The 27,276-nt window shown below is 66.7% G+C and overlaps 2 protein-coding genes across 2 annotated transcripts; both read left to right on the forward strand.

Annotated features, from left to right (window-relative positions):
- Positions 1–1,145: 1,145 nt before the first annotated feature.
- Positions 1,146–9,561, forward strand: RNPEPL1 (arginyl aminopeptidase like 1). Its single transcript, XM_068964582.1, has 11 exons — positions 1,146–1,688; positions 4,110–4,250; positions 4,687–4,838; positions 5,266–5,382; positions 5,504–5,739; positions 5,906–6,019; positions 6,397–6,509; positions 6,787–6,895; positions 7,916–8,146; positions 8,219–8,361; positions 8,719–9,561. The coding sequence occupies exons 1-11, from the start codon at positions 1,146–1,148 to the stop codon at positions 8,977–8,979; spliced, it is 2,160 nt and encodes a 719-aa protein (XP_068820683.1). The 3' UTR covers positions 8,980–9,561.
- Positions 9,562–15,993: 6,432 nt separating this feature from the next.
- Positions 15,994–26,731, forward strand: CAPN10 (calpain 10). Its single transcript, XM_068965680.1, has 12 exons — positions 15,994–16,119; positions 18,227–18,358; positions 19,571–19,767; positions 20,452–20,669; positions 21,564–21,705; positions 22,068–22,234; positions 22,469–22,689; positions 23,189–23,391; positions 23,498–23,753; positions 25,103–25,302; positions 26,225–26,270; positions 26,514–26,731. The coding sequence occupies exons 1-12, from the start codon at positions 15,994–15,996 to the stop codon at positions 26,541–26,543; spliced, it is 1,938 nt and encodes a 645-aa protein (XP_068821781.1). The 3' UTR covers positions 26,544–26,731.
- The last annotated feature ends 545 nt before the right edge of the window (positions 26,732–27,276 follow it).

Raw genomic sequence — 27,276 nt, forward strand, 5'->3', positions numbered from 1 at the left:
AGAGTGGAATGACAGGCTGGCCAGGTCTCGTGACTGCCCAGCTCTCACCTCCTCAACAGTCATCCTCCAGGGCCCAGACAGCCCTGAAGGGAGCAGAGCTCAGCAGGACTTTCTGTGATGATGAAATACCTGCTCTGTCCAGTATGGTGCTACCAGCCTGATGCATGCACGCTTGCTCAGTCATATCTGACTCTGCAACCCTGCAGACTGTAGTCCACCTGGCTCCTCTGCCCATAGGATTCTCCAGGACTAGAACCCTGGAGTAGGTTGTCATTTCATTCTTCCGGGGATCTTTCCAACCCAGGGATCAAACCTGCATCTCCTATATTGGGGGGCAGATTCTTTACCACTGAGCCACCAAGGAAGCCCCACCTTCCTGACACGACCCCCCAAACACACATGGAGACCTTCAAATAGGGCTAGTGCAACTGAGGACCTGAACTTCTAATTCTATTTAATTTCAATCTAAGAAGCCTCACACATCTAAGGGTACAGTCTCAAGGTTCCAGAGCCACCAGCATGCCCCACATGGCACATAACACAGACCACTGGTCTCACAGGAGAGCGGGCCAGGGTGATGGGAATCACTGCATTTTTCTCCAGGCCTGAGGCTCTGGAGCGGACGAGTAACACTTCCCTAACACAGGTGTCCCAGCAGTGGGTGACCGAGGAACCTCCAGCGCGCCCGGGTCCCCGCGCCTTCCCCTTCCTCCAGCCCAGTGCCTGGGCCACCGGCACGCAGCGGCTGCTCCGGCCCCGTGCATCGCACCTGGTTCACGGTCGCAGCCCAGCGCACAGCGCCCCCGGGCCCACGCACAGCGCCCGGGCTCACGGCCCCCAGCCGCGCTTTCAGCCCCTCGGCTCCTCGGTCTCGCCACTCCCTGAGCCGCGGGCGCCCCGGCCCCCCGCGCACCGCGCGCCCGGCCCCGCGTCCCCCGTGGCCCGGTCTCCCCGCGCACAGCGCCCCCGGCGGCGGCGGCCGAGCGGAGCCGGAGCGGGGCGGCGCACGGCGCGGGGCCGGGCCGGGCGGCTCCCGGCGCGACTTCCTGTTGTGCCCGCGCCCCGCCGCCCGGCGCCCGGCGCCCCTCGCCCGCTCCCGCGGCCCGGGCGGCCGCCGCCCATGGATTTCACCTAGCGCGGCGGCCATGGCGGCGCAGTGCTGCTGCCGCAAGGCACCCGGCGCCGAGGCCGCGCCCGCCCGCCCGCCGCCCGAGCCGCCGCCCGCCCTGGACGTGGCCTCGGCCTCCAGCGCGCAGCTCTTCCGCCTCCGCCACCTGCAGCTGGGCCTGGAGCTGCGGCCCGAGGCGCGCGAGCTGGCCGGCTGCCTGGTGCTCGAGCTGTGCGCGCGGCGGCCCGCGCCCCGCGCGCTCGTGCTCGACGCGCACCCGGCCCTGCGCCTGCACTCGGCCGCCTTCCGCCGCGCCCCCGCCGCCGCCGCCGCCGCCGCTGCCGCCGAGCCGCCCTGCGCCTTCGCCTTCGCCGCCCCCGGGCCGGGACCCGCACCGCCGCCGCCGCTGCCCGCCTTCTGCGAGGCGCCCGGCGCGGAGCCCGCCTGCTGCCCGCTGGCCTTCAGGGTGGACCCGTTCACCGACTATGGCTCCTCGCTCACCGTCACGCTGCCCCCTGAGCTGCAGGAGCACCAGCCCTTCCAGGTCATCCTGCGCTACACCTCGACCGACGCCCCCGCCGTGAGTCCTGCTTCCGGGCGACCTCTCCCCGTGCTGCCGGGCTGGGGAGCGTTCTTGGGGGCGCTGCGCCCGCGACACCTGCAGAGGGGGCCCAGCCCGGCTCTCCGCGAGCCGGCCCCGGAGTCCTGTCCAGGCGCCGGCGGGGCTTCCCAGCTGGTGCCAGGAGAGCCCTTAGGAGCGCTGGACCGAGTGAGCCCCCGGATTCTGGTCCCGGGGAGGGGCCTGTGTGCCACCAGGGAAGCCTCTCCCTTCAGCTGTGCAGGGACGGGTCCCTGCCTGGAGACAGGGGCAGCTTCTGGTGAGCACATGCCAAGCCACGCATCTGCCCGAGCCTGACACTGCGACCAAGGGCTTCCGTGTGACCTGGGCTTCGGAGGACTGTTCCCTGGGGGTGGCAAGAGGGACAGACTTGCCGGAGTGGGAGACCGAGGGGCCTGGATCGAGTGTAATGCTTCAGGGCGCAGGGGACTGGTGGGTGCTCCCACAGGTTGGCCCCGTGTCCTCAGCGCAGACACGCACAGGCTCTGCGGGGCTTTGGACATGGAGCGCCAGCCGCCCAGGGGCTCAACAGAAAGGCTGGGCAGCCCAGACAGCACCCTTCCACCGCAGGGCCACTTTCAGGATGGAGCCTGGGGGTTCCTGGGTCCCTGTATGGGCTGCACGTTTGTGACAGTAACCCCTCAACACACAACATTCAAGTAGCTCTGGGAGGCCCCAGGAGGTTCCATCCGTCACTGCTGTGGCATGTGAATAGACAGGGTGGCGGAAAGGCATCAGGCCAGAAGCCATCAAGGAGAAATCAGGATGAGCCTAGGCCAGACAGACACCTGTGGGCTTCCTGCACGACTCCCAGGAGCCCCCAGCTGCCACCTCACCCCTTTCTGAGCTTCTGCAGATGTGCCAGCCTGGCCCCTGCTGCCTGTTGGCCTGGCCCCTGCCCTGCCTGCCTGGCCCCTGCTGCCTGTCGGCCTGGCCCCTGCCTTGCCCTCCTGGCCTCTGCTGTCTGCCAGCCTGGCCCTTGCCCTGCCAGTCTGGCTTCTGCCCTGCCTGCCTGGCCCTTGCCCTGCCCACCAGGCCCCTGCTGTCTGCCCGCCTGGCCCCTGCCCTGCCCGCCTGGCTCCTGCCCTGCCAGCCTGGCCCCTGCCCTGCCCACCAGGCCCCTGCCCTGCCCATCTGGCCCCTGCTGCCTGCCCGCCTGGCCCCTGCCCTGCCCGCCTGGCCCCTGCCCTGCCTGCCTGGCCCCTGCTGTCTGCCTGCCTGGCCTTTGTTCTGCCCACCAGGCCCCTGCCCTGCCCGCCTGGCCCTTGCTTCCTGCCAGGGGCCTTCTGGGGCTCTGACAGCTGGCGGGCATGGCTCCCACCACAGCCGTGAAAACAGAGGCTATGGTTCTCCCTGACCTTGGAGCCCATGTGTCTGGTCCACCTAAGACCAGCAGAGTGGTTGGAGAGTGGTGGGACCAGGGCCCACAGCCGGCTACCCTGCTGGCCTGACCCTGTCCCCAGCAGCCTGACCACGGGGGCCTGTCCCCAGCATGATCTGGGGATGACTTATCCCAGGACCTGGGAGTGTGGGGGGGGGGGGTGGAGGTGTGTGAAGTGCAGGTTCCTAAGTCCTAGCTCTCTGGTCAGACCCAGGAGTTTGCATTTTTGAACAGTCTCCCCAGACAGGCCTTCCGAACATCTGGGGCAGCCCTAGGGGTCAGCAGAAAAGGAAGATACTGCTGCAGGCTCTGCTTGGGCAGAGAACAGAAACGTAGAAGCCAAAAAGAAGTTTCGTAGAAGTCCATGAAGGCTGACAGTGGCCTGGCTGGTCTGCAGGAACTGGCTAGGCAGCCCTGCAGGCCTGGACATCCGCTAGGATCTGGGGACCCAGGGGTGGGATCTCGGCACATATAGCCTCCAGCGGCAGTCCTGGGTCTGGGGTCCCCCACCCCTGGGGTCTCGGCACGGACAGCCCCCAGTGATGGTCCTAGGTCTGGGGTCCCGAGTGGCAAGCAGCTGTGGCTGCCGTCCTCGGGCCTGTCACTTGCAGGGGCCTGGGGCCCCTCCATCACGGCCCTGAGGGGACCTGTGTGCACTTGGTCACTGAAGACCCGTCCAGTTGGCCTCAGTGACCACATTGTCCCAGCAGAGGGGATATGGGGGAGATTTGGGACCCCACCAAGTGGCTGCAGTTGGGTTGGGGAGGCCCCCGGCCTCCAGCCCCCCTTCCTGGAGACATCAGGATGCTTGGTGTTAAGAAGGGGAGTGCTGAGCTGGCCTGGGCAGGCTGGGGGCAGTGGTAGGCCGGAGTACCTGAGGGACGGCTCCCTGGCGGGGTGGGGCCGTCGGCCTGTGGCTCTGGTCTCCAGGAGGGCTCGGCCCGCTGTGCCAGGGAGGGCACCCCAGCCGGAGCTGACTTCTTACCCACCACCCGCTGCAGATCTGGTGGCTGGACCCAGAGCTGACGTACGGCAGCGCCAAGCCCTTCGTGTTCACCCAGGGCCACTCCGTCTGCAACCGCTCCTTCTTTCCGTGCTTTGACACGCCCGCGGTCAAGTGCACCTACTCGGCTGTGGTCAAGGTCAGCGCCCAGCAGCACGCCCTGCCCCCAGCTGCCGCCCAGACGGCCATCCGAGAAGGCGCGCACCCTGCCCGCGTCGGGGTCCTAGACCTGGCCTGAGCCCCGGGATGCCGACTCAGGGATGGGGCAGGCAGAGCGGCCGGGTCCCAGGGCTTCTGGCAGCCCCCCAGCCCTACCTCCACTTCCGACTGGGACGAGAGGTGTGCGGGCCAGGAGCTGGGGGCTCCCGGAACAGCGTGGGGGGTCCCTGACAGGGACGGGAGGATCCCTAGCAGTGTGGCTGCCTGACCCAGGTGCTGGGCTTTCTCACAGGGACACGAGTCTTGCCCACCGGGCTGTGGGGTCCCCACCGGGGACACGGGGTTGTCCTGATGGGGGCGTGGGGCTCCCCGTGGGAGACACACTGTCCTGATGGGCGGGGCCTCCTGGGACGCAGGCCCCGTCGGGGGTGCAGGTCCTGATGAGCGCCACACAGAGCACCTACGTGGAGGAGGAGGGCGTCTACCGCTTCCACATGGAGCACCCCGTGCCCGCCTACCTCGTGGCCCTCGTGGCCGGGGACCTCCAGCCCGCAGACATCGGGCCCAGGTAGGCCCACCTCTTGCTTGCTGCCCGGGGTCCAGGCTCAGGAGATGCTGCCGGGGCCCGGCGTGCGGCCTGCCTGCATGGCCGCCCTGTATGGCCCCGCGCAGTGGGGCCAGCCCTGCCCCTGCCTAACTGTCACTGCCCAGGGGCCATCCTCCCCCGGCTGCTCGCACCCCGGTGCCCTGTGCCAGTCCTTCTGGACAGGGCCTCTGCAGACACACCCGCTGCGCTCCGAGACGGCGCGTGGATGGGCCCGCCCGCGGAACGTAGGGCCCGCGGTGCAAAGAGCCCGCGGAGTGAAGGGCAGGCGGGATGGGCGGCTGGCTGGCCTGCGCTGGGCAATGCCCAGAACCGGAGGGAAGGCCCGGGGGCAGGCAGGGGGCGCGGGCTGGGGCTGGGCTGGACCCGCCCACCGTCTCCCCCATGACAGGAGCCGCGTGTGGGCCGAGCCGTGTCTCCTGCCCACGGCCACCAGCAAGCTGTCGGGCGCGGTGGAGCAGTGGCTGAGCGCGGCCGAGCGGCTCTACGGGCCCTACCTGTGGGGCAGGTACGTCTGCGAGCCTGGCCGGCCGCGAAAGGGGTCAGCAGGCACGTGCATCCCCCCGAGCCCGCCAAGAAGTGGCAGGAGGCAAGGCTCACCCGCAGCCCCCACTCCCGGCCCCCCGCAGATATGACATCGTCTTCCTGCCCCCGTCCTTCCCCATCGTGGCCATGGAGAACCCCTGCCTCACCTTCATCATCTCCTCCATCCTGGAGAGCGACGAGTTCCTAGTCATCGACGTCATCCACGAGGTGGCCCACAGCTGGTTTGGGAACGCCGTCACCAACGCCACATGGGAGGAGATGTGGCTGAGCGAGGGCCTGGCCACCTACGCCCAGCGGCGCATCACCACCGAGACTCACGGTGCGCCGGGCTTGGCGGGACACATGGTACCCCCGTGGCAGCTGGTACCCTGGGGCTGGTCCCAGGCTGTGGTCCCCGCTCTGTGTGTGTGTTTCCCGCGGGGGCAGCTCGGTGGGGCCCAGGGCAGGGAGCAGCCAGGGCAGCGGCCTCTCTCCCACCTGTCCAGGTGCGGCCTTCACCTGTCTGGAGACAGCCTTCCGCCTGGACGCCCTGCACAGGCAGATGAAGCTTCTCGGAGAAGACAGCCCGGTCAGCAAGCTGCAGGTCAAGCTGGAGCCAGGTACCTGCTGCTGCCCAGCCCTGCACTCGTCACCTGCAGACGTCAGCCCCCCCGCCCAGCCCAGTCGGGGTCTTCGTCCCCACAAGGCTTCTCTGCAGAGGCCGGGCCAGGGGAGCTTCCCTCCACAGCCTGTGCCACCTCTCACGGGCGCTGAGCACCCATCTCCCCAGTGTGTGGGCCCGAAGTCACCGAGGGCCCCCCAGCAGGGCGGGCCCCCCAGCAGGGCAGGACCCCACCCACACACTCTCAGGGCGTCTGGCCGTGAGCGGCGGGGCCCTCGGTGCCCCCTGCCGTGCAGAGCCCCACCGCCATCCCGCCCCCAGCCCCGGGGCCCTGGGCAGCTCGGGGCGCCTCCCGGAGCCACGGCTCCCTCGCAGGTGTGAACCCCAGCCACCTGATGAACCTGTCCACCTACGAGAAGGGCTACTGCTTCGCGCACTACCTGTCCCAGCTCTGTGGGGGCGCCCAGCGCTTTGACGACTTCCTCCGAGTGAGCAGCGCGCTCCTGGGGGTCGGGGTGGGGGCGGAGCGGTGGGGCCCATGAGTGGGGCTCTCACCAGGCTCCCGGCTCTCCCACCTCCCAGCCTCGGCTGCCTGGCAGGTCCCTGCAGCAGCCGTGGGTGCCCCTGTGCCCGCCCTGGCCCTGCCCACCCCTGCTCAGACCCCTGGGTGCCAGGCCCTTTCTCGCGGTGTGTGCCCGGCCCCGGGGGGGAGGGGGACAGTGCCGCACCCAGCCCCCGGGCCTGCTGAGTCCGCACCGCCCACAGGCCTACGTGGAGAAGTACAAATTCACCAGCGTGGTGGCCCAGGACCTGCTGGATTCCTTCCTGACCTTCTTTCCAGAGCTGAAGGAGCAGAGTGTGGACTGCCGGGCAGGTGAGGCCCCCCCACCGGCCGTGTGTCCACACCGGCCCACCCTCGGCCTGTTGGGTGCAGGGGTGTAACGGGGCCTGGGGGCTCTGTCTGGCCGGCAGCCACCGTCACTCGTTGGTGTGGAACTCGGGCTGGACCACGTGGAAGGAAGAGAGAGGAGAGTGCGATTCCCAGCCCGGAGGGGCCCGGGGGGCTTCCTAGAGGAGGTGGCAATTAGTCTAGGTGGTTCAGTGGGTAAAGACTGCCTGCAACGTGGAAGACACAGGAGACTCTGGGTCGAGAGGGTCCCCTGGAGGAGGGCCCTGCACCCCACTCCAGTGTTCTTGCCTGGAGAATTCCATGGACAGAGGAGCCTGGCGGGCTAGTCAATGGGGAGCGATTGAGCACCCCATACATGCAGAGCTGAGTAGGCAGTTCCAGAAAGAGCCTTGGAAGCTGCGCAGCGGGCCTGGGGCAGGATCCAGGAGCAGAGGGCAGTTTGCCTCAGAGCAGGCTGAAGGCAGCCAGCTTGTTCGCGAGGGTGCGCCTGGGCCAAGGGCTTAGGCCAAAGCAGAGAAGGGTCTGCCGTCTCAAGGGGGGGTCAGCGTTTGTGGTAGCGCAGTGAACTGTGGGCCGGGGACCCTGTGTTGGGGAAGGTTTGGGAAGCGCGCTAAGGATCTGGGGGGCAGGGATGGCACGACTTGCCCCCACAGATGCCCAGGCTCCAGGGCTCCAGAGCAGGAACAGCCTTCTCCCAGGGCGGTGCTCCCACCCCGCGCCTCCCGCTATGCACACGCAGCGTCTCCCTGTTTCTGCCCAGGAGGCGCGGGCAGGTAGGGGGTCCCTGGCCACTGGCTCCAGCACTCTGTGCCCCCTTCCCGGAAGCCACCGCGGCCTGCAGGGTCTGCAGCCGGCTCCCGCCTCCCCAGGCCACCCCCGCCCTTGGGGCTCCCAGACCCTGGCGAGGTCTCCAGGCACACCCTTGGGGTCTGCAGTCTCCCGAGGAGGCCTGCTCGGGAACCCAGGAGGGCGTCCGTCCTGCAGGGCTGGAGTTCGAGCGCTGGCTGAATGCCACGGGCCCCCCGCTGGCCGAGCCGGACCTGTCTCAGGGATCCAGCCTGACGCGGCCCGTGGAAGCCCTCTTCCAGCTGTGGACCGCCGAGCCGCTGGACCAGGCGGCCGCCTCCGCCAGCGCCATCGACATTTCCAAGTGGAGGACCTTCCAGACGGCGCTCTTCCTGGACCGGCTGCTGGATGGGTCCCCACTGCCCCAGGGTGAGTCCTGCAGCCGCCGGGGTGGGAGGAGGCGGGGTGGTCGCCGGCCCTGACCTGCCGTGGCCCCGACAGAGGTGGTGATGAGCCTGTCCAAGTGTTACTCGTCCCTGCTGGACTCCATGAACGCCGAGATCCGCGTCCGCTGGCTGCAGATCGTGGTCCGCAACGACTACTACCCTGACCTCCACAGGGTCCGGCGCTTCCTGGAGAGCCAGGTGCGGCCACGCGAGCCCGCCTTCAGCACCCCCGGCCACTCAGGCTGGCGACCCCTGCCCTCCGCTGACCCGGCCACTCAGGCTGGGTGGCCCAGAGAATGGGGTGGGGCCCAGACCCCAGCAGACCTCAGGGAGGCTGTGCCCAAGGCCAGTGGTCAAGCCGGGAGCAGAGTCCTGGGGTCTTGCCGCAGGGCGTGCACACCGGGGCCGTCTGAGCTCCTTAAGGCCTGAGGGTCACTGGATCCCCAGGCCTGCGCCCTAGCAGGCCCCCTGCAGCCCAAGCCCCCTGGGGAGGGTAGGGGAAGGCGTGGGGGCCGGGGGAGGGGAGGGCGCCCCATGACTCGCGGCTGCCCACAGATGTCGCGCATGTACACCATCCCACTGTACGAGGACCTGTGCACCGGCGCCCTCAAGTCCTTCGCTCTGGAGGTCTTCTACCAGACGCAGGGCCGGCTGCACCCCAACCTGCGGCGGACCATCCAGCAGATCCTGTCACAGGGCCTGGGCCCCGGTGCAGAGCCAGGTGGGGCCGCGGCGGACTCGGAGCCGGGCCTGCTGCTCGGGGACGAGGCCCCGGGCAGCGCCATCTCTCTCAGGGACGTCAACGTGTCTGCCTAGCGCTCGCCTCCCAGACACCACGATTGTGCCTTCTGGGCCCCAGGCCTGGCTGGAGGGGCTCTGCTGGGGCCCCTCCAGGGCCGACTGAGGCCTGTGGACCTGCCCCCCCCACACCCCAAGCGCTCTTGCACTGTGGGCCCTCCTGTCTCAACACTGACTGCCAGGCACTGCCCTGGGTCGACGGCAACCACCACACTGTGCCTTCTGCCTGCCAGGAGGGCCTGGGCTGCCACGCCCACCCCGCACGCCTGCCTCCATGGGGCCCTGGACCCCCGCCCCCCGCCCCCAGGCCGGCAGCCTCCCTCAGTCCCTGCCCGAGGGACGAGGACGCAGACATGCCCACGCCCTCCCCGTGGGGGATGGGGCGCCGCAGAGACGGTGGATGTCCCTGGGGAGGGGGGCCCCAGAAAGCCTTAGCTCCTCAGGGAACTCAGGGCCCCAGGCCCCGGGGCCAGTGCAGCAATAACGCGCAGGAAGGCGGGCGGCACTGGTGCTCTTTCTAGGCCCACCCTGCTGGAAGAGGCCTGGGGAGCCCCGGGGGTCCTCTGCTCGGGGTCACCACGATTGTCCCATTAAACCTCCACTCTGCAGACTGCCTCCCGGCCTGTCCGTCCTGGCTCTTGTCCTGCACAGCTGCCCAGCAGCCGTGGCGTGGGGTCTGGAGCTGGTCACAGCCCTGTCCTCTGACCCAGGCTTCCAGCCAGAGGCGGGGGCTCTCGCCTGCATCCGGCCCCTCCTGACTGTTCTGCTCTGCACCAGGAGGCCCCACACCCTGCCCTGTGGCCCCCTGGGGTCCGGGCACCAGCCGCCGGCTGCCCCCGACCTCCCCAGCCCCTCTGCCACCCCCAGGACCCCCTGTCGGCATCCCCGCTGTGGGCCCTCCTCCCAAACGGGAGTAAAAGGAGAGGCGAGCGGCGGGCTGAGTGCGGCCTGGGAGGACGGGGCGGAGGGGCCACGGCCCTCGCTGGCCCAGGGGCGGCCCCAGAGCATGGCCAAGCCGTGGTGCCGGGAGCAGTGCCCCGCAGTGACCAGGGCAGCGTCCGGGCCCCTCCCCCCGGCCGCCCCCGGGCTGGGCTCCTGGGGCGGCGCCTCTGCTGTGGGTCCGGTCAGCGCGGCAGGGTCTCCCCCAGGATCACACGCGTGGACCCCAGAGTGACCTGTCAGCTGGCCCACTGGCGGGACCCAGTCACAGAGCCCCCCGTTCCCAAGGGGCCGAGGTGCTGGAGGACGGGGCGGTGGGCCAGCCGCCAGGTTGCGAGTGCCCCAGTGACTGTCCTTCCCGCAACACCCCCCACCCCCGGGAGCTGACCCGACCCCACCCAGGCATGGCCCTAGCTCTCGGGGGCTGTCCTGGCACCGTGGCCGGGCGTGGCTCCTCCGAGCCCAGACACTTGGAGTGGGAGGGCCAGTCCCCCGCCGTGGTGAGCGGGAAGCCCTGTGGGGAAGAAGCGGGGGCCCGGGAGCTCCGCCTGCAGCAGCGCTGGAGCCTGTGGGCCCGGGCCCCCGAGTCCTGGGCTCTCCGCAGCCCTCGGCTGTGCCCTGGGAAGGGCCCACCCTCCTGTCTTCTGGCCAAGCCCTCCGTGGGGCTGACCTGCTTCCTTAGCCTCCTCCCTGCCACTGCTGTTCTCGGGTCTCCAGTCACACTCTGTAGCCCTAGGCTGTTGGTTTCTTTGGCAGTTCAGCCCTCAAAAGCACTGTGGTCCCCCGAGGTCCCGATTCCAGCTCAGCAGGCAGGGGCCACGTTTTGCCCCCCAGGGCCCCACCTGACGATGGGAGGCTCAGAGGCAAGCCCACGGCCTCCCTGGGGTGACCCCAACACCTCGGCAGCATCCTCGCCACAGTCCATCCTGGCTCTGACCTCCCCTCCGGGCCATTCCTGCCTTTCTCTTTTCCTTTTCCTCCCAGCTTTGCAAACCCAGGGATGTTTTTCTCAGCCCATCTTTTTCCACGTGGTATCTTGCCAAACACAGCCTGTGACCGACGCGTGCTGCCAAGGGTTCCCAACCCCTTGCACCGGACCTGCGAGTTATTTTGGACGTCATTTGCCCCATGAGTCATCATGGTTGAGTCTTACCAGATGTTTTGCGGCTGCATACCACGGCCTCCAGTGGTGGGCTCCCGCCAGCGCCCCCCCCACCCCACCACAGGCCCGTGTCCTGTGTCCTGACAGAGCCGCTCGTCTCTTCTGGGGCTGATGGCTGAGCCTCGGCAACACGTGAAAACACTTAAGACACCAGCGTTTTAAACAGCGAAGGTTTATTTCTCACTTGTGGCACGTGTCCAGGCCAGGTGGGGGGGGGTGGGCTTACCATCACCGGTTCCTCAGGGCCCCCGGCTGATGGACAGTAGCATCTTGGCAGAGATAAGGGGGTGTGGGGGGCCCAGGCCGGCAACTGGACATACTGGGGCCACGTGCCACGTCGGCCCACAGCATTCATACTGGCCCCACACGGCCACTCCCACCAGGCGCGTGGAGGTGGGGGTTTCCACCAGCAGCAGTAATGACCGCCACAGGGGCTGGGGGCACGGTGCTGGGAGACAGAATTCTGGGGGCAGAGAAGGGAGCAGTCAGGCGGGAGAGTGGAGCCAGGGGGGTGGCCATGAGCACGGGACCTGCTGGGGTCAGGAAAGTGGGACGGTGTGTGGAGAGCCCACGTGGCCTGGAGCCTGGGTCCAGGGACCACGTCCGCCGCAGGCCTTGTCCTGGGGGGTGCACCCGTGCCCTGGGAGGCCTTCTCTCCCCTCCCCCATCTCACTGGCCAGTCCCCTCAGGCCAGGTGCCTTGAGTGGAAATGTCAGATGTAAAAGACAAGGCCCACCCAATCGGGCACCCGCCCAGGAACGTATAAGCCACGTGCAGCAGGGCCAACACTCACCAAACTGATCCCCAAGGAAACCGAGCTAACAGCAAGCAGAGGAGGACTTTACAAGCGTAGTGCTGACATCTCAGCCACGCGTATGGAGGCGGGGGCGCTGAGAGAGACCAGGAACAGGCACTTGTGAAATGACCGGGACTTGGGCCAAAGAACCTCTCAAAGATCTGGAAGTTTTTAAAGGGACAATTCTTAAAAAACGAAAACTAGGAAGAATGGTCACGAAGAAGAGGGGTCATGGACTGGAACAGCAGAAAAAGAGCACTCTTACATCAGCAAACGACCCACGATGGGACAGTACGCAGGAAAAGAAGTGGGACTCGCCCCAGACCTGGGGTCATGACCTGCCCCCACAGAGACGCTCAAACTGATGGAGGCATCCCCATCCTCCATGCATCGGGAGGCCACCCTCCCTTCCTCAGCCATTGCCCCCCAGCCGCCCATCAGCCCTCCATGGCCAGACCAAGCCACCTGGGGCCACCTTACCCGGGGGCACCCTCCCTAACCCACCTGGTGGGTGTATTCCCTGACACAGGCTGTCATTTCACCAAGGGCAGTCAGATGCCAGCTGTTAAGGTTTCCTTTTTTCCCACTTTCTAAATAATCCCTGACCAGACCCTGGAAGGATAAAGGCCAAGGCAGGGCAATTGCGGGGCATGGGCAGTGTGCTGAGAGGACAGCCACCCACCGGCCAGGCCTGGATAAACCGCCCTTGTTCAAAAATGCATGAGCAAGCGGCAAGGCAGACTCCACGACCTGAAGTGAATGTGACGGCTCGCCCACACTGCAGAAAACATCCCACTTGGAAAAACGGTCGTCCCGGGGGACGGAAGTCAACAGAAGAAATTATCTGTATTGTGTTAGTAATAAAATATAAGGACACATTACCATTGCGGAGCAACAGGCGGAAATCCCAGTAAGAACATCTATTATTTGTAACAAGGTTAAAAAACCCCAAGGTTGATCTAAAACACCGCCCTGCAAGCATCCATTCCTCTCGTGAGCAGGGTGACCTGGGCCTGCCTGGCCTCAGAACGCTGGCTTGTCCGTCTATAGCTGTGGGGTCCTGGGCTGCCGCCTCCTCCCGTTAAGTCCAGGTTCCTCGTCATAAGACGGGACAGTGACACCTACCGCTGAGGCGCGTGAGGACCACACAGACTCCACGTCTCGTCGCTGTGAAACGAGCCTGACCCTCCGGCTCTCGGGGCGGACCCTCTCACTTCTGTGAACTGACGGGGCCACGGGGCTGACATGGGTGCCTTTGTTCTGGGCCTCCTGGGACGGCTGCTCAGCTGAACCCTCCAGACAGGCAGGGGAAAGACCCGAGCTTCCAGAACCCCTCCCCCCGCCAGCTACCACCACCCCACGGGGAGCAGTCCACGTCCCCGGTGCTCATGACTGCTCCCCACAGCCTAGGGCCATGACCCCCGCCAACCGGCCCCCTAGCCCGGGCCCAGGGTGGTTTCTCACAAGCCTCAGCCCAGCCCGGGCCCTTGCACCACGGGGTTTGTAGTTGCAGACAGGGGCCTGGAGCGCAGCCTGGAAAGCCACCCAGCGGGGCACAGCCTCTGGTGATCCTGCTTAGGTGACTCCTGGCCCTGCTGCAGTAGACGTGGTGGAGGCTGGTCCCGTGGGCCCAGGCCTTGCTCAGGTGGGGGACCTCTCACCTGTCCCGTCCCCTCAGGAGGAGAGTCCCAAACGGAAGGCCCTGCCCAGAGGGACAGGCGCCCCGCCGCCCACAGGCCCAGGCCACGGGCAGATTCCCTGGCTGCCTCTGGTGGGGCACGTGCCTAACAGTGCCCTGCAACTCAGATGCACCAGCGACAGAGAGCACGTCGAACTGCCCGCCTCGAGGTGTTTTTCCCAAACACTGTTGTTCTGCAAGTCCAGCAAAGCTTCCTCACCTGAGGGGCCCAAGGTCAGTTCTTTCAGCTCCACGGGGCCTCCTGCTATCTCATTTGTGCCCGTCAAACACTGGGATAACATGCAGCTGGTGTTCCCATCTCATTGAGGACTGAGGTCAGACTAAGTAACTGCCCATCTCAGGGCCTGGAGACTGGGGTTAACTGGTCATCTCCCCAGTCCAGGCTGCTTCCAACTCCTTCTACCCACCAGCCAGAGGCTCTACTCTGCACAAGGCAGGGGTGCAGGGGTGGGCCCAGGAAGGAGAGGAGAGTACTGCTAATTGGCCAGTGGACCATCTTCACACCCAGGGGGTGGGGAATGGGACCCTGAAGGGCTCACAGGTAAGTGTGGCCCCGGAGGAGCTGTGCCAGGCAGGCCGACAGGAGAGCTAGCTGCCTTCAGCCATCTCAGTGCTGGTCACAAACTCTTCCCTACGGTTGTGGGCTGCTCCCTGCCCCAAACCAACTGTCTCCTGCTGCTTCTCTGGGCATAAGCCCAGCCCCGGACACCGATGTGCCCACAGGAAGCTGCCTGCTCTCCAGAGCTTGCAAGCCAGGGTTAAGAGGCCCAGCAGAGGCCCCTACTTGGAGTCCAGTTCTTGGGCTGGTCCCAGCTCATCTGCTAACCACCCTTGTGTTACCTGGAGCAGACCAGTTGCGCAACACCCCAGGGTAGCCAAATCTGTCCCCTAATCCTTTAGGACACCCACATGAAGCAGCTCCTGGGCCATTCCTGACTCCCTCCAGCTACGGTGCAGCATCCAGCCTGCCATAAAACATCTCCTGTTAAGAGTCAGTGCTTCAGGGTAAACTGTCATGAAGTAAGCTTTGCAGGGGGTAGATGTCAGATGATGCTGAGGTTCCAGAACCTCAGAAGAGATGAGGACCCTAGCCCCCAAACCAAGGGGCTGGGGCCTGGTGGGTTCGAGGTAGCCCAGGTCACATCACCACTAGCAGCTGCTCCTCATGCAGGCCCCATGGGGGCCTCAGAGGGAGGAGCCGCAGCTGTCACAGCCTCACACTGGAGGCTCTGGAGCAAGGTCGGCGGGCGTTCTTGGATCAGGCTCAGTGTCTCATCAGCGGGAGGGCCTGTGGGGATCTGATCTGACCACCCTGCGTATGCGGGGGCTGAGCAAAGACGGCCTGAGGACGCGAAATCTGAGCTTCAGGTGGTAGCAGAGAGCTGTCCGAGGACTGGGTCCTCCCCACCTGCCCCCGCGCGGCCCTCTGTGAAGGGTCCAGCCGCAGCGAAGCAGGCCTGGAGAGGCAGCCGGAGAACAAGCGCCAGGGTGGCTGCCTGCCCTCCTTCCCGAGGAAGGGCAGTTTCCTCGAGCAGATCCTGAAGTCGGCGTCCTCACCAACCCGCAGCGCTGAGCGGCCATGAGCTGCAACCGCAAGCCCAGCGGGTCCCTGTCCAGCCCTCCAGGACCACCTAGATGGCCGGCCGTCTGGGAACCAGCACTGCGCTCCAGCCTGCCGACTCACGGTCCAGGGTGTCTAGCCGCAGCCGGCCTCTCAGGCCTGGGACGGCCGTCCCGGGGCTGCCACACTTCCCCGGACCCCAGCACACAGCCGCAGCGGCAGCGGACACCGGACGGCCTACAGCCCGCCTTCCCGAAGGCGTCCAATTGGCTCCCAGACACCCCAGCGGCGGGGCCCGGAGAAGTGCATTGTGGGAGGCAGCGCGGCACGCTGGGACCTGTAGTCCGAGGCTCGACGTCGTCCGAGGCGGCCTCCGCCGGTCCCTTCAGCCTCAGGAGGCTGTCCCCACGCCCCGGCCGAACCACACAGGTTCGAGGAGACGCCTGCAACGGACTCCCAGGCGTCCCAGGCGTGAGTCTCGGCTGAGACACCTCCAAGCGGCCCCCGCCCCCCCAACCCTGAAAGGAGAGGCACAACCGACACGGCCGCGCGGCTCGGAGACGCGACTTCCGGCGCCCGGAGGAGGGGCCATCCTGCCACGTGACCAGGGGCGCCGCGCCTGGTTGGTTGCTGGGACGACGGTTACCGGGGCGACGGGGCGGAGGGGCACCCGGGCCGGGGGGGCACCCGGGCCGGGGGGTGCTGCGGGTGCAGCGGGGCTGGGGGGGTCGGGGGGCCGAGCCGGGCCGGGCAAGCGGGCGCGGGCAAGTGGGGCCGCGCGCGGCCGGTTCGCCCTTCCCTCCGGGGCCGCGCGCCCGCTCGGCTGCGTTCGGCACCGGGTCACGGGCTGCAGATGGGCGCCCGGGGTGCCCAAGATGCGGGCGCCGGCCAAGGAGCTCTTCCGCGACGCCGCCTTCCCGGCCGCGGACTCCTCGCTCTTCTCCAGCTTCTCCACGCCGCTGGCCCAGTTCCGGGAGGAGATCACCTGGAGACGGCCCCAGGTGGGGCGGGCGGGGGCGGGGAGGGGGGTGGCGCGCGGGGCTCTCAGGGGTCTGGCGCCGCGTTTCCAGGCCCGCTTCCCGCTGTCCTCAGGAGAGGGCTCCCCAGCCCACCCCTCAGCCAGCTCCGAGTGTGCTGGACCGAGCTCACAGCCCCCGCCTGAGAGCGCTCCCTTCTGCAGGGGATTCACGGTCGCGCGAGCTGGGCGCTTCGGCACACGGCACTCAGCCCCACTTGGGTCTCCTGTGAAGGGTTTCTAGTCTGTAGGGCTCTTCTGACCACAAGCGGCCTTGTTCTGTTTCTCCTGCTCCTCTGGAAGGGCCAGACTGAGCCTGCAGAGCCACTGCCGTTTTGTTCTGCACGCTCGTGTGGTGAACCTCATGCCCTTTCAGGTGTAAACATCTCAAGGTGGCAATTTAGAGGCATGCTCCGGCCCAGTGTGCTATGCTGATAGCTTTAGAAACGGAGTATCCCCTGAATAAGGCTGTCCCCAGAGCAACCTTGTGGAGACCTCAGCATGCACCCTCCCTGGAAGAGAGCCAGAACTGGCTTTCCTTGGACAGCACCGAGGGCCTGTTTGCCATGGAGGTGCCAAGGGGCCACAAGCCTGATCAGCAGGGCCAGTGGACTCTAGGTGCAGTGGGAGACCATTAGGGTGTTTTTAGCAGAGGAGTGATTGGGTTGGGTTTATGTTTTAAGAAGCTCCCACTTCGGCCGGGTGTACAGAGGGCAAGAGTGCAGGTGGCCGTTGCAGTGGTCCTGCAGAAAAGAGGCAGGGGCTCAGACCAGTGCGGCAGCCTCAGGCTGGGGCTCTGGCGTGGGCGGATTTAAGGGAGATGTCCAAGCCAGGAGTCATAGGTCTCCGTGACCAACTGGAAGTAGAGAGTGAGGATGAAGGGGGGATCAAGAACTTCTAGATTTCTAGCCTGAGCACCTGGGGAGTGGGGGTCCTGGCTGATATGCTGCAGAAACGGGAGGTGGGCTGTAAGTGTAGGCTTGGGTTTTGCTCTCACAGGTTCAAGCGGAGCTGACGGTAGGCAAGTGAGTGTGAGAGCCAGGAGCTCAGGAGGAGCGGGGTTAGATGATGCTCCTGGGAACGGGGATGGAACAGATGGCTTACTGTCTGGAGTTTGGGAGGGCATCTCGGAGAAAGTAGGGGCAGAGAAGAAGAGACAGCTTGAAATCAAGCCTTAAGGAACCGCAGGTGCCTTGACAAGCAGACTTGAGAAGCAGCAGGCAGTGAGGGGAGAGGACAGGCAGAGCACAGTGGAGTTGTGGATTCCGGGAGGGGGGCTGTTGGGCACGGGGGAGCTGCAGTTCTGATGCCGCTGTGTCAGGAAAGAGGAGCAGAGGATGCCCGTGGGTGGTGACGACTCGGAGGTGACACTGATGCAGAGCGGTTTTGGGGCTGTGGGCCTGCTCGGAAGCAAGGGTGTTGTAAGAAACGGGAGGGAGGAGGGAAGTGGGGGAAGCAGCTCTCGGAGGAGATGGAAGCAGTGCCCGGGGACAGTGTGTCAGAGGCGGCGGGCCTCCTCTCCCAGGCCTGTGCGGGTGGGATCCCGCCTGCAGGGCTGGGGGAGGTCGGGGGCGTGTATGGACTCAGACACTGAGAGCAGCAGGGGTCAGGTCAGGGGGCTTCTGGTGGGGCCCTGGGCACAGCCGCCGCTCAGAGGGACCTGGGTGTTGTGAGGAGAGCAGGAGGAAGGTCAACTCGTCTGGGGTGTGGAGAGCCGAGCCTTGTAGAGAGGCAGTACGGAAGCCCCCCTTGAGACCTGCCTTTGTGAATTGAAAGGGAAACCGTTTTCTAGACCAACATTTCACTGTTGCACAAAGAGGTGGTAGGATTTGTCCAGAGTTGGGGGGGGGGGGTGCCAATCAAGGAAGGTGGGCGGAGACAGGGAGCCCAGAATCCAAGCTGGACAGGCTGATGTACAGCCTGGAGGGGCTGACGGGTACGGCCGCAAGAGGCCAGCCATTTCCCGTGCCCTCTTAGGCAGCGTGGATGACCGGAAGAGCTCCTCCCCGACCCTGTCACACGGGGCCTCTGCTCTTGGTTTCCCGGCCAGCCCCCGAGCACGATGTCACTCTGGACGATTTTCTTTATTTCAGGAAATCTGCGCCACGCCCCGGCTGTTTGCAGGTAGCCCGCAGGAAGGGCAGGTGAAGCAAGGGCTGCTGGGGGACTGTTGGTTCCTGTGTGCCTGCGCCGCCCTGCAGAAGAGCCGCCGCCTCCTGGACCAGGTGTCTGCCTGCCGCCCGCGGCCTCCTCTCCTCTCTCTTCCTGTCTGACCGCGTAGGAAGGAAGCAGGGTGGGGAGGGGGCTCCGCCATCAGGCCCAGCGGCCCCCTCCCCCGCAGGGGCTGGCAGGGCGCTTTCTGCTGCACCCGCTCCACTATCTCCCAAGCCCTGGGCCAGCCGCGTGTGTGTGACACACGCGCGTGCACACACACGTGTACATATGTGTTTTAATTTGACGGCACTGGGTTTTAGTTGCAGCATGTAGGATGTAGTTCCTTGACCAGGGATTAAATCCAAGCCCCTTGAGTTGGGAGCACGAAGATTTAGCCCCCGACCACCAGGGAAGTCCCAGGCAGGCATTTGGAAGAAAAAGACAAACATGCCAGCCCAAAGTAGGAGAGGGACAGTTGAGGGACCCTGTGCTCGTTTGGAGTAAGTTTCCTGGCTAGTTGGGGTGGTGGTTCTCTTTTCTTATAGATTTTGAATATCAATTGGCAAAAGGTGGTTAGAACTGTCTCAGATGTAGGTGGACCCCACAGGAATAGGAGGCTACTCAGACTCCTTCCCCAGGAGCGCTCGCGGCCTGGCTGAGTGTGGCCAGTGAAAGCAGCAGTGTTGACCCCTTTCCCAGCGGCCCCCATGTCCCCGGTGCCGGGCCAAGCCCACCACAGTTGCCAGCTTTCATTCTCACAGGCCTTGCTGGCCTGGACCCCCTCTTACAAACGAGGCGCTGAAACCATGGTCACGTCCCAGCTGACAAGGGCAGAGCCGGGATGCAATGGGGCTGTCTGGGTGTAGACCCCCTCCTGTCTCAGCCCTGGGCCAGAGTCGCAGCCCCAGCCGTGAGCACAGGCCGGGCGCTGGTGGCACTGAGTGCCCAGGCTCCAGCTGGGGTAGCTGCCACCTCCACCATGCAGGCCTCTGAAGTCACGCTTGCCGTGGACTCAGGGCCCGTGCTACCGGGGGGCACAAGCTCATGATGGCTGGCTAGAGCTTTGGGAGGCACCGGTCGCTCACAGCGGCCCTGGCACCTTTCACTGGAAGGTCTGTGACCTTCTGTCCCCCAAGTGGTGTTCGCACGAGCCGGACAGTGAGGCGCGTGCCGGGGGGGGGGGGGCGGCAGCGTCTGGCGCGGTCACGCTCTGGCCAGGGCCGGGACGCACCGCCTGGGCCTTCTCTCACCGTCTCCTTTTTGCCTCCCCCCACGCGCGCTAGGTCTTCCCTCCAGGACAGCCGAGCTGGCTCGACCAGACGTACCGGGGCTCCTTCACCTGTCGAGTCTGGCAGTTTGGACGCTGGGTGGAGGTGACCGTGGATGACCGTCTGCCTTGTCTTGCAGGGAGACTCTGCTTCTCCCGGTGCCAGAGAGAGGACGTGTTCTGGCTCCCCTTGCTGGAGAAGGTCTACGCCAAGTACGCCAGCCGGCGTGGATGGGCTGGGCGGGCAGGCGGGTGGGGGTCCCGGGCCGCGGCACCCTTGTGGGCTCTGAGGGCCTCCAGGGTGGGCTGGCCCGTCCAGACACCGCAGCTCTGAGGCTTGGCCCATGGGCTGCTGCACCCTCGCCCTGCCCTCATGTCACAGTCAGGCACGGGAGCACCGCCTCTAGAGAGAGGGTGTATGTTGTCCTCTCTCCTCAAACCCAAGCGAGACAAGTCTCTCTGTCCACCTGGTTCTCTGGGGACGGGCGGCCTCTCTGCAGGTCTCTGGGAAGGAGTGAGGCGTCCGAGGCGTCAGGCTTGTCTGTCGTGGTCCTGAGACCATGGATGCCCTCTCTGGACGCACTCGCTGGTGGTCGTGCTGAAGGAGGCTGGGTCGGGAGGTGGGCCTTTGCTGCAGGAGTGAGCCCCTCCGTCAGCCTCCCGTTGGGCCCAGGGCCTTGATCACGAGAGGCAGAGGGGTGGGTGCCCACGGCCACTGTGCCCACTCTGCTGGTGCCTGCGTGGGCATTGTGCCCTGGAGGCGAGCTTGTGCCTGGACGTGGTGGGGACAGGGCGGGGTGGAAAGAGAGGTGATCCAGGTGGGTCAGAGGCAGGCCAGGGGGGCAGGAGGCCTGGGGGCCCAGTGCCGGGCCTCACGCCACCTGGCTGTCTCCCCAGGGTCCACGGCTCCTATGAACAGCTGTGGGCAGGGCAGGTGGCAGACGCCCTGGTGGACCTCACTGGTGGCCTGGCCGAAAGGTGGAACCTGAAGGACGTGGCTGGATCCAGTGGCCAGCAGGACAGGCCCCGCGGCACGGAACGCAGGACTTGCCGGCAGCTGCTCAGCTTGAAGGACCGCTGTCTGCTGAGCTGCTCGGTGCTCGGCCCCAGGACAGGTAGTGTGGAGCGGGTGGCGCCCTCGCGGGCCTGCTCACCTGAGCCCTTGCTGGCTCCTGCTGGAGCTTGATACTCGGGTCCTGTTGGGACTGAGTCGAGAGAGGACTTCTGTCCTCAGAGCTGGGGTCCCAGGTGTGCCCTTCCCTCCTGACCAGCCTTCTCCGGAGGGCAGTGTCCCGCCTTCCCTTGACCGGCACTGGCCTCCAGGGCGAGAGGGCATCTGCACTGGGGTCCCAGGCACGCAGAGTGGTGGCACCATCTCTGGCACAGCTGGTGACCGGGCAAAACCAGCACTCAGGTTTCCATGTTAGTGATACATGTGCTCACGAAGCAAGTCTGTTGAAAGAAAAAGTCACCCAAGCTTGATCACCCTGACTTGGTGCCCTTTCTCAGCTGTTTTCTTCGTGAGACGCTCGTGTCCTGTGTTACGTATCACTCTGTGCGCCGTGTGGACTTTGTCAGGATTCTACTTAATCCCTGTATCTGCCGTGCTTTTCTGAATCCGTCCCTTAGTGTCCGATAGTTACGGTCTTTCCAGTCTCACGCTGTTAGAGATGACATTGCAGTGAGCATCTTTGTGCACAACTGCTTTCATATTTAAGGTTATTTCTGTAACGGACTTTTGTCCAAAGTGTCATCTGAGCGAGGACCAAGGCCCAGAGAAGGCGATGGGTAGCAGGGCTGGTGGCAGCTGAGCCCAAATCCACGGCCAGGCGCTCCCAGTGGCCCCACGCTGGATCAGGTCACGCCCCAGCTGACTTGCCCGCCATGGTCAGGATACAGTCACGCCCCAGCTGACTTGCCCGCCCTGGTCAGGATACAGTGCCCGTGCAGTGCAGCTGGGTGGGCTGTGTGTCCGCTCAGTGTGGACTTTGCGGCTGTTCCTCCCCCAGGGACCCGGGAGCTGGGCGAGTTTCATGCTTTCATCGTGTCGGATCTGCACGAGCTCCAGGATCGGGCTGGCCGGAGTGTCCTGCTGCTGCGCATTCAGAACCCCTGGGGCCGGCGGTGCTGGCAGGGGCCCTGGAGGGAGGGGTGAGTGCAAGCGGGCGCTCTGGGCCTCCCTCTGCCCGCGGTGGGCCGTGGGGTGGGGCGGGGCCGCCGTGGCCCAGAGCCGTCTCGATGGTGCGTGCCCAGTGCCTGCGGCTTGGACCAGGGTCAGGACAGTGCCTGCTTGGCCTCCAGCAAGGCCCCCCTGGTACCTGCTTGTGGGCCGCCTGCTCTGTGCAGGGCCCCGGACGGCCTTGGGAGGCTGGCTTCCTGCTGGACCCCGGGACCCCAGTGACGCTGAGGGGCGGGGCCTGTGCTGAGGGCACCCACGGACGGAGGATGGCCCCTGGGCTGCAGGTGGGCGCTTGCTCCTGGGCTTCCGCTCCGCTGAAGGGGGTTCCTTGCAGCGGCGAAGGGTGGAGCCAGGTGGAGCCGGCGGCCCAGGCCGAGCTGCTGTCGCAGCTGCAGGACGGGGAGTTCTGGGTGGAGGAGGACGAGTTTCTGCGGGAGTTTGACGAGGTCACCATCGGCTTCCCCAGCACGGAGGCTGGCCACCTGCAGAGCCTGCACTCAGGTGAGGGAGGCCCGGGCAGACCGCCCGCCTTCTGAAGGGGGGCGGGCCCCCCGACTCCACTCTTGCCCCCCCGGCTTCTCTCGAGGGCGGAGCAATGGCCTCATCCCCGCTGCCCTGGAGGGGACAGGTGACCGGGTGGGAGGTCCTCATGGTGCAGGGGTCCTGATGTCAAGGTGGGGCTGGGGGCGTGAGGGGGACCCCGTCCCTGTGTCTGAGCAGTGTATTCCCGCCCAGGAAAGGTGCTGTGCCACACTCAGGAGTTGCCCGGGGCCTGGGTCAAGGGCCAGTCTGCAGGAGGCTGCCGGAACAACAGCGGCTTCCCCAGCAACCCCAAGTTCTGGCTGCGGGTCTGCGAGCCCAGCGAGGTGTACCTGGGCGTCCTGCAGAGGCCCCGGGGGCGCACAGCTGGCTGCCCGGGCAGAGACTACCAGGCCGTGGGCCTGCACCTCTGGAAGGTAGCCCCACCTGGCACCCTACCCCGTGGGACGTGGAGGCCTGAGCCCCCGGAGCCCTCGAAGGCCCCTTTCTACCCCCACCCCATCAGATCTGAGTCCACAGGATGCGCCTCCCTCCCCAGGCCTGGCTGTGTCTTCTGGCCAAAGGCAAACAGCAGGGAAGGAGCCTGGCTGGGGGGGCCCCTCCTGTGAGCAGAGCTGCTGGGAGGGCTCCAGGGGCGGTCCCGGCCAGCGCCCGGCTCTGCTGCTGCCCACGTGCCCCTGGGAGCTCCTGTCCGCTCCCTGAGCCCCCTCCCTCCAGTGCGGATGGGAGGTCCCGGTTCGTGGGTCACCGCGTTGCTGGCAAGCCTGGCAGGCCCAGGTGGCGTCAGCCACGGGTCTTTACCGGCACGTGTGTCTCACGTGGGACGCAGCTACAGGTTCTCAGGGAGGGACCCGAAGGCCTGGGTACTCCCCGGGGGCCTCCGGCTCTGACGGGCGCCCCGGGGCCTTCCTGCAGGTGGAGAAGCGGCGGGTCAACCTGCCCAGGGCCCTGTCGGCGCCCCCCGTGGCGGGCACCGCGTGCCATGCCTACGACCGTGAGGTGCACCTGCACTGTGAGCTCGGCCCGGGCTTCTACCTGGCCGTGCCCAGCACCTTCCTGAAGGACGCGCCAGGGCGGTTCCTGCTCCGCGTCTTCTCCACCGGGAGAGTCGCCCTCAGGTGAGGGGCGGGGCGGGCAGGGGGCGGGGCGGGGCGGGCAGGGGGCGGGGCGGGGTAGTCCCTTGCTGGCGCCTCGCTCACCAGCCCCTCTTGCTGGTCCCCGCAGCGCCGTCCAGCCGGCCGCCCCAAGCCCCGGCCGCCGGGAGGCGCCGCCGGCGGGCGAGTGGGAGACTGTGCGGCTGCGGGGCTCCTGGAGAGCCGGCCAAACTGCTGGGGGCAGCCGCAACTTCGCCTCCTACGCCAGCAACCCCCGCTTCCCGCTGTCAGTGCCGGCGGGCGCGGGCCCGCGCTGCGTGCGCATCTCCCTGCGCCAGCACTGCCGCGACCACCAGTGCCTCCCCATCGGCTTCCACGTTTTCCAGGCAGGCGGCGGGCGCGGCGCGCGGGGCCGGGGGCGCGGGGGCACCGGCAGCCAGGCAGGCTTGTCCACACCTGGGCTCAGAGCAGCTGGACGCTGGGTCCTGTGTGCGGTGTGAAAGTGGGCTCTGTTGTGTCCGACTCTGCGACCTGGATTCTCATGGTCAGAATACTGGAGGGGGTAGCCTTTCCCTTCTCCAGGGGGTGTTTCCAACCCTGGGATCGAACCCAGGTTTCCTGCATTTCAGGCGGATTCTTTACCAGCTGAGCCACCAGGGAAGCCCCCCTGAGTCCTGAGCTGCCCCCAGAACTGTGCCTGCAGCCAGGAGCCCCCACAGGGTGTGCTGGGCACAGGGTTGAGCGGGAGCCTCCCGAAGGCCACATGAGTCCCCGGCCCCCACCCACCTAGTGCCTGGACCAGCGGGGGCCTCAGCTCGTGGGGACAAGCAGGGAGGGAGGGGCGGCCCACACCGCCCCAGACAGGACAGACGGATGCTCTACCTGCCCATGAGCGCTTCTGGGTCAGAAAGGAAGCGTAGAGCGCGGCCCCGAGGCGCTCAGAGCCCAGGAGTTCAAGGTGGGCCGAGTCCCCAGCAGGAGAGGAGGGAGGCTCTTGGGAGAGAGTGCCATGTCCCCAGCCCCACGTGGCCGGGAGCCGGGGCCCCACAGAGGGCAGACTGGCCCTGGGTGGCCAGGTGGCAGGCGGCCGGGAGATGGCCCGGGAGTCACAGCACCACCCAGAGTGCCTTCCCGGCCTCAGTCTGCCCTGAAATACAGGCAGGACGTCCTTTGCAGACCTGCATTTGGAGTATTGGGGGGGAGGTGAAGTGCCAGAGGTCGCAAACTCCCCACCCCTTCTGTGGGCCCCGCTTGAGGATGGGGCTGGGCAGGGGCCGGTGCCCCGAGGAGGGTATGGGCAGAAGGTGGCCCAGAGCCGTGCTGTCATGGGGCCTTGGGGGCGGCTCTCCTCAAGAAGCTCCTGTGCTCTTGGGCTCCCAACTGCTGTGGGCACCACACTGGCCGTGCTCCACCCAGGCCACCCGGGGCAGGTCCCCAGGGGCTTCGAGAGAAGGGCCAGGGCACGGACAGTGAGATGCCCGCCTGGGGCAGCCAGCACGGCAGCGCTTCTTCAGGTCACTGGGCACGGGGCCACATGGGCGGTGGGGCCCAGTGAGCAGCCTGGCGTGTGACAAGGGCCAGGCTGACTGCCGGCTGTCCCCAGCCAGGGCAGTCCTGCCGGGAAGGAAGCCGGGTCAAGGCTGCAGGAAGGGGACAGGCCTTTGCGGTTCTGGCGGCCGCAGCCAGTCCGGTCACCCACAAGCGGGCCTGCTATCTGAGCCCCGGCCTCCCCCAGGTTCCAGCAGATGGCGGGGGCCAGGACGCATCCTCCCTGCTGCTGCAGGAGCCTCTGCTGAGCTGCGTGCCACACTGCTATGCCCAGGAGGTGAGCCGGCTCTGCCACCTGCCTGCCGGCGCCTATTGCATCGTGCCCTCCACCTACCTGCCAGACACAGAGGGCGCCTTTACGGTGACCGTGGAGACCAGAATCGACAGGTGGGCGCCTGTCCACGCGGCTGTGTGCGGGTGTGGGGCGTGTCCCCAGCACCCCCACCCCTGGTTCTTTCCCAGCGACCCACACACCCCGACTCACACCTGTCCTGCAGAGCACGAGGCCTGTGGGAGGAGAGCCGATGGGCCTGGAGCTCACTGCCCCCTACTCCCTGGGGTGTGGGGAGGCCCAGGGTGAGGGGCCTGGAGCTCACTGCCCCCTACTCCCTGGGGTGTGGGGAGGCCCAGGGTGAGGGGCCTGGTCTTCACTGTCCCCCACACCCACCAGGGTATGGGAGGCCCAGGGGTGAGGGGCCTGGAGCTCACTGCCCCCCACCCCACGCCCCCGGGGTGCGGGGAGGCCTCAGGTGAGAGCCCTAGAACTCACTGCCCCCCACACCCACCGGGGTACGGGAGGCCCAGGGGTGAGGAGCCTGGAGCTTACTGCCCCCCACCCCATGCACTGGTGTGCAGTGAGGCCCAGGGTGAGGGATCTGGAGCTCACTGCCCCCCACACCCCACGCCCCAGATTGTGGGGAGGCCCAGGGTGAGGGGCCTGAAGCTCACTGCCCCCCACTCCCTGGGTTGCAAGGAGGCCCAGGGTGAGGGGCCTGGTCCTCACTGTCCCCCACGCCCACTGGGGTATGGGAAGCCCAGGGGTGAGGGGCCTGGAGCTCACTGCCCCCCACCCCATGCCCCCGGGGTGCGGGGAGGCCCAGGGTGAGGGGCCTGGAGCTCACTGCCCCCCACCCCATGCCCCCGGGGTGTGGGGAGGCCCAGGGTGAGGGGCCTGGAGCTCACTGCCCCCCACCCCATGCCCCCGGGGTGCGGGGAGGCCCAGGGTGAGGGGCCTGGAGCTCACTGCCCCCCACCCCACGCCCCCAGGGTGCGGGGAGGCCCAGGGTGACAGTGGCATCCTCTCGTGCAGGCGCTCCATTCACAGCCAGGAGATGCTGGGGCAGCCCCTCCAGGAGGTGCGTGTTGGGTGCAGAGGGGAGGGCTCTCCCAGTGCCCTGGGGTCTTTGCTGCCTCCCAGACCCTCCCAGCAGCCACCCCACAGGCTAGGCTGGGCCCTCGGACAGAAGGGGCCCTCGTCCCCCCCGGGAGCCCCAGGCAGAGATTCTCAGGGTGGTGGCAGCCCCGCAGTAGGTGAGGAGGCTGGTCGTCTCCCGCCAGCCGGGGCAGCGCCTCCCAGCCCTCGCGCCCTCCATCCGCAGGCCTCCTTCATGGCGGTGATGAAAGCCTGAGCGGCTGACCCTGTGTGCGGGCTCTGGTGACCCACGGTGGCCGGCCTGCGCATGTCCCAGGAGCAGCAGCCCTGCGGTCTAACAGGCGCGGGAAGAGCCCAGGCGGGCACCAGGGTCCTTGTGGCTGAGCCTCCTGGAATCCTCCACGTGGTCTCTCCACTGCCCAGGAAACAGGCCATACAGCGGATGGAGTGCGTCGGGACACACCTTGTTTGAACTATTTGTTAGAAACATTTTTAGGATCCAGTTTATAAATAAACACGAGCACTGAGCAGTGTCCAGCGGGTTCAGGTGGCCAGCAGGAGCAGGTGGGGGCTCACACCGGCCGCTGACACTCGGGGGGTGATGCGGGGCCAGGCAGGGCTGGTGAGGGGAGGAGGTGGTGGGTGGGAGAAGGTGGGCGCAGGGCAGGTCTTGGGCGGGAGCTGGAGGGTTTCCATCCACACAGGTCCCCCCCTCCGACCGTGTCCAGTCTCCTGTCTCCCGGCCGGTGGCGCTCAGGGGTGGACGCTGCCCAGTGGCCGTGTCGGAGCTGCAGGCTGCAGCCCTCTGCTTGTGACTTGGCAGGGGTGTCCCTGCAGGCCTCGACCCCGGGCCCCCAAACCCCTAACCCCTTTGGAGTGGGGGCCCTGACCTTGGCCTGGCGTGTCTCCTGTCCCCACGCGTCCCCCGACTCCGCACCATGTTGTCACTGTGGTCGGGGTGCCTGCCCTGTTGGGCTCCTTGTCCCGAG

This window comes from Capricornis sumatraensis, chromosome 2 (genome assembly GCF_032405125.1).
Source record: "Capricornis sumatraensis isolate serow.1 chromosome 2, serow.2, whole genome shotgun sequence".
Classification (NCBI taxonomy): domain Eukaryota; kingdom Metazoa; phylum Chordata; class Mammalia; order Artiodactyla; family Bovidae; genus Capricornis; species Capricornis sumatraensis.

What these genes read in the sequence shown, in the direction of transcription:
- RNPEPL1 (XM_068964582.1), top strand. Translation starts at nt 1,146, where the DNA reads ATGGCGGCGCAGTGCTGCTGCCGCAAGGCACCCGGCGCCGAGGCCGCG. An exon ending in CCTCGACCGACGCCCCCGCC is followed by an intron (nt 1,689 to 4,109) that starts GTGAGTCCTGCT and finishes CACCCGCTGCAG; the next exon opens with ATCTGGTGGCTGGACCCAGA. An exon ending in CCCGCAGACATCGGGCCCAG is followed by an intron (nt 4,839 to 5,265) that starts GTAGGCCCACCT and finishes CCCCCATGACAG; the next exon opens with GAGCCGCGTGTGGGCCGAGC.
- CAPN10 (XM_068965680.1), top strand. Translation starts at nt 15,994, where the DNA reads ATGCGGGCGCCGGCCAAGGAGCTCTTCCGCGACGCCGCCTTCCCGGCC. An exon ending in CCTGCAGAGCCTGCACTCAG is followed by an intron (nt 22,235 to 22,468) that starts GTGAGGGAGGCC and finishes ATTCCCGCCCAG; the next exon opens with GAAAGGTGCTGTGCCACACT. An exon ending in TGGGGCAGCCCCTCCAGGAG is followed by an intron (nt 26,271 to 26,513) that starts GTGCGTGTTGGG and finishes CTCCATCCGCAG; the next exon opens with GCCTCCTTCATGGCGGTGAT.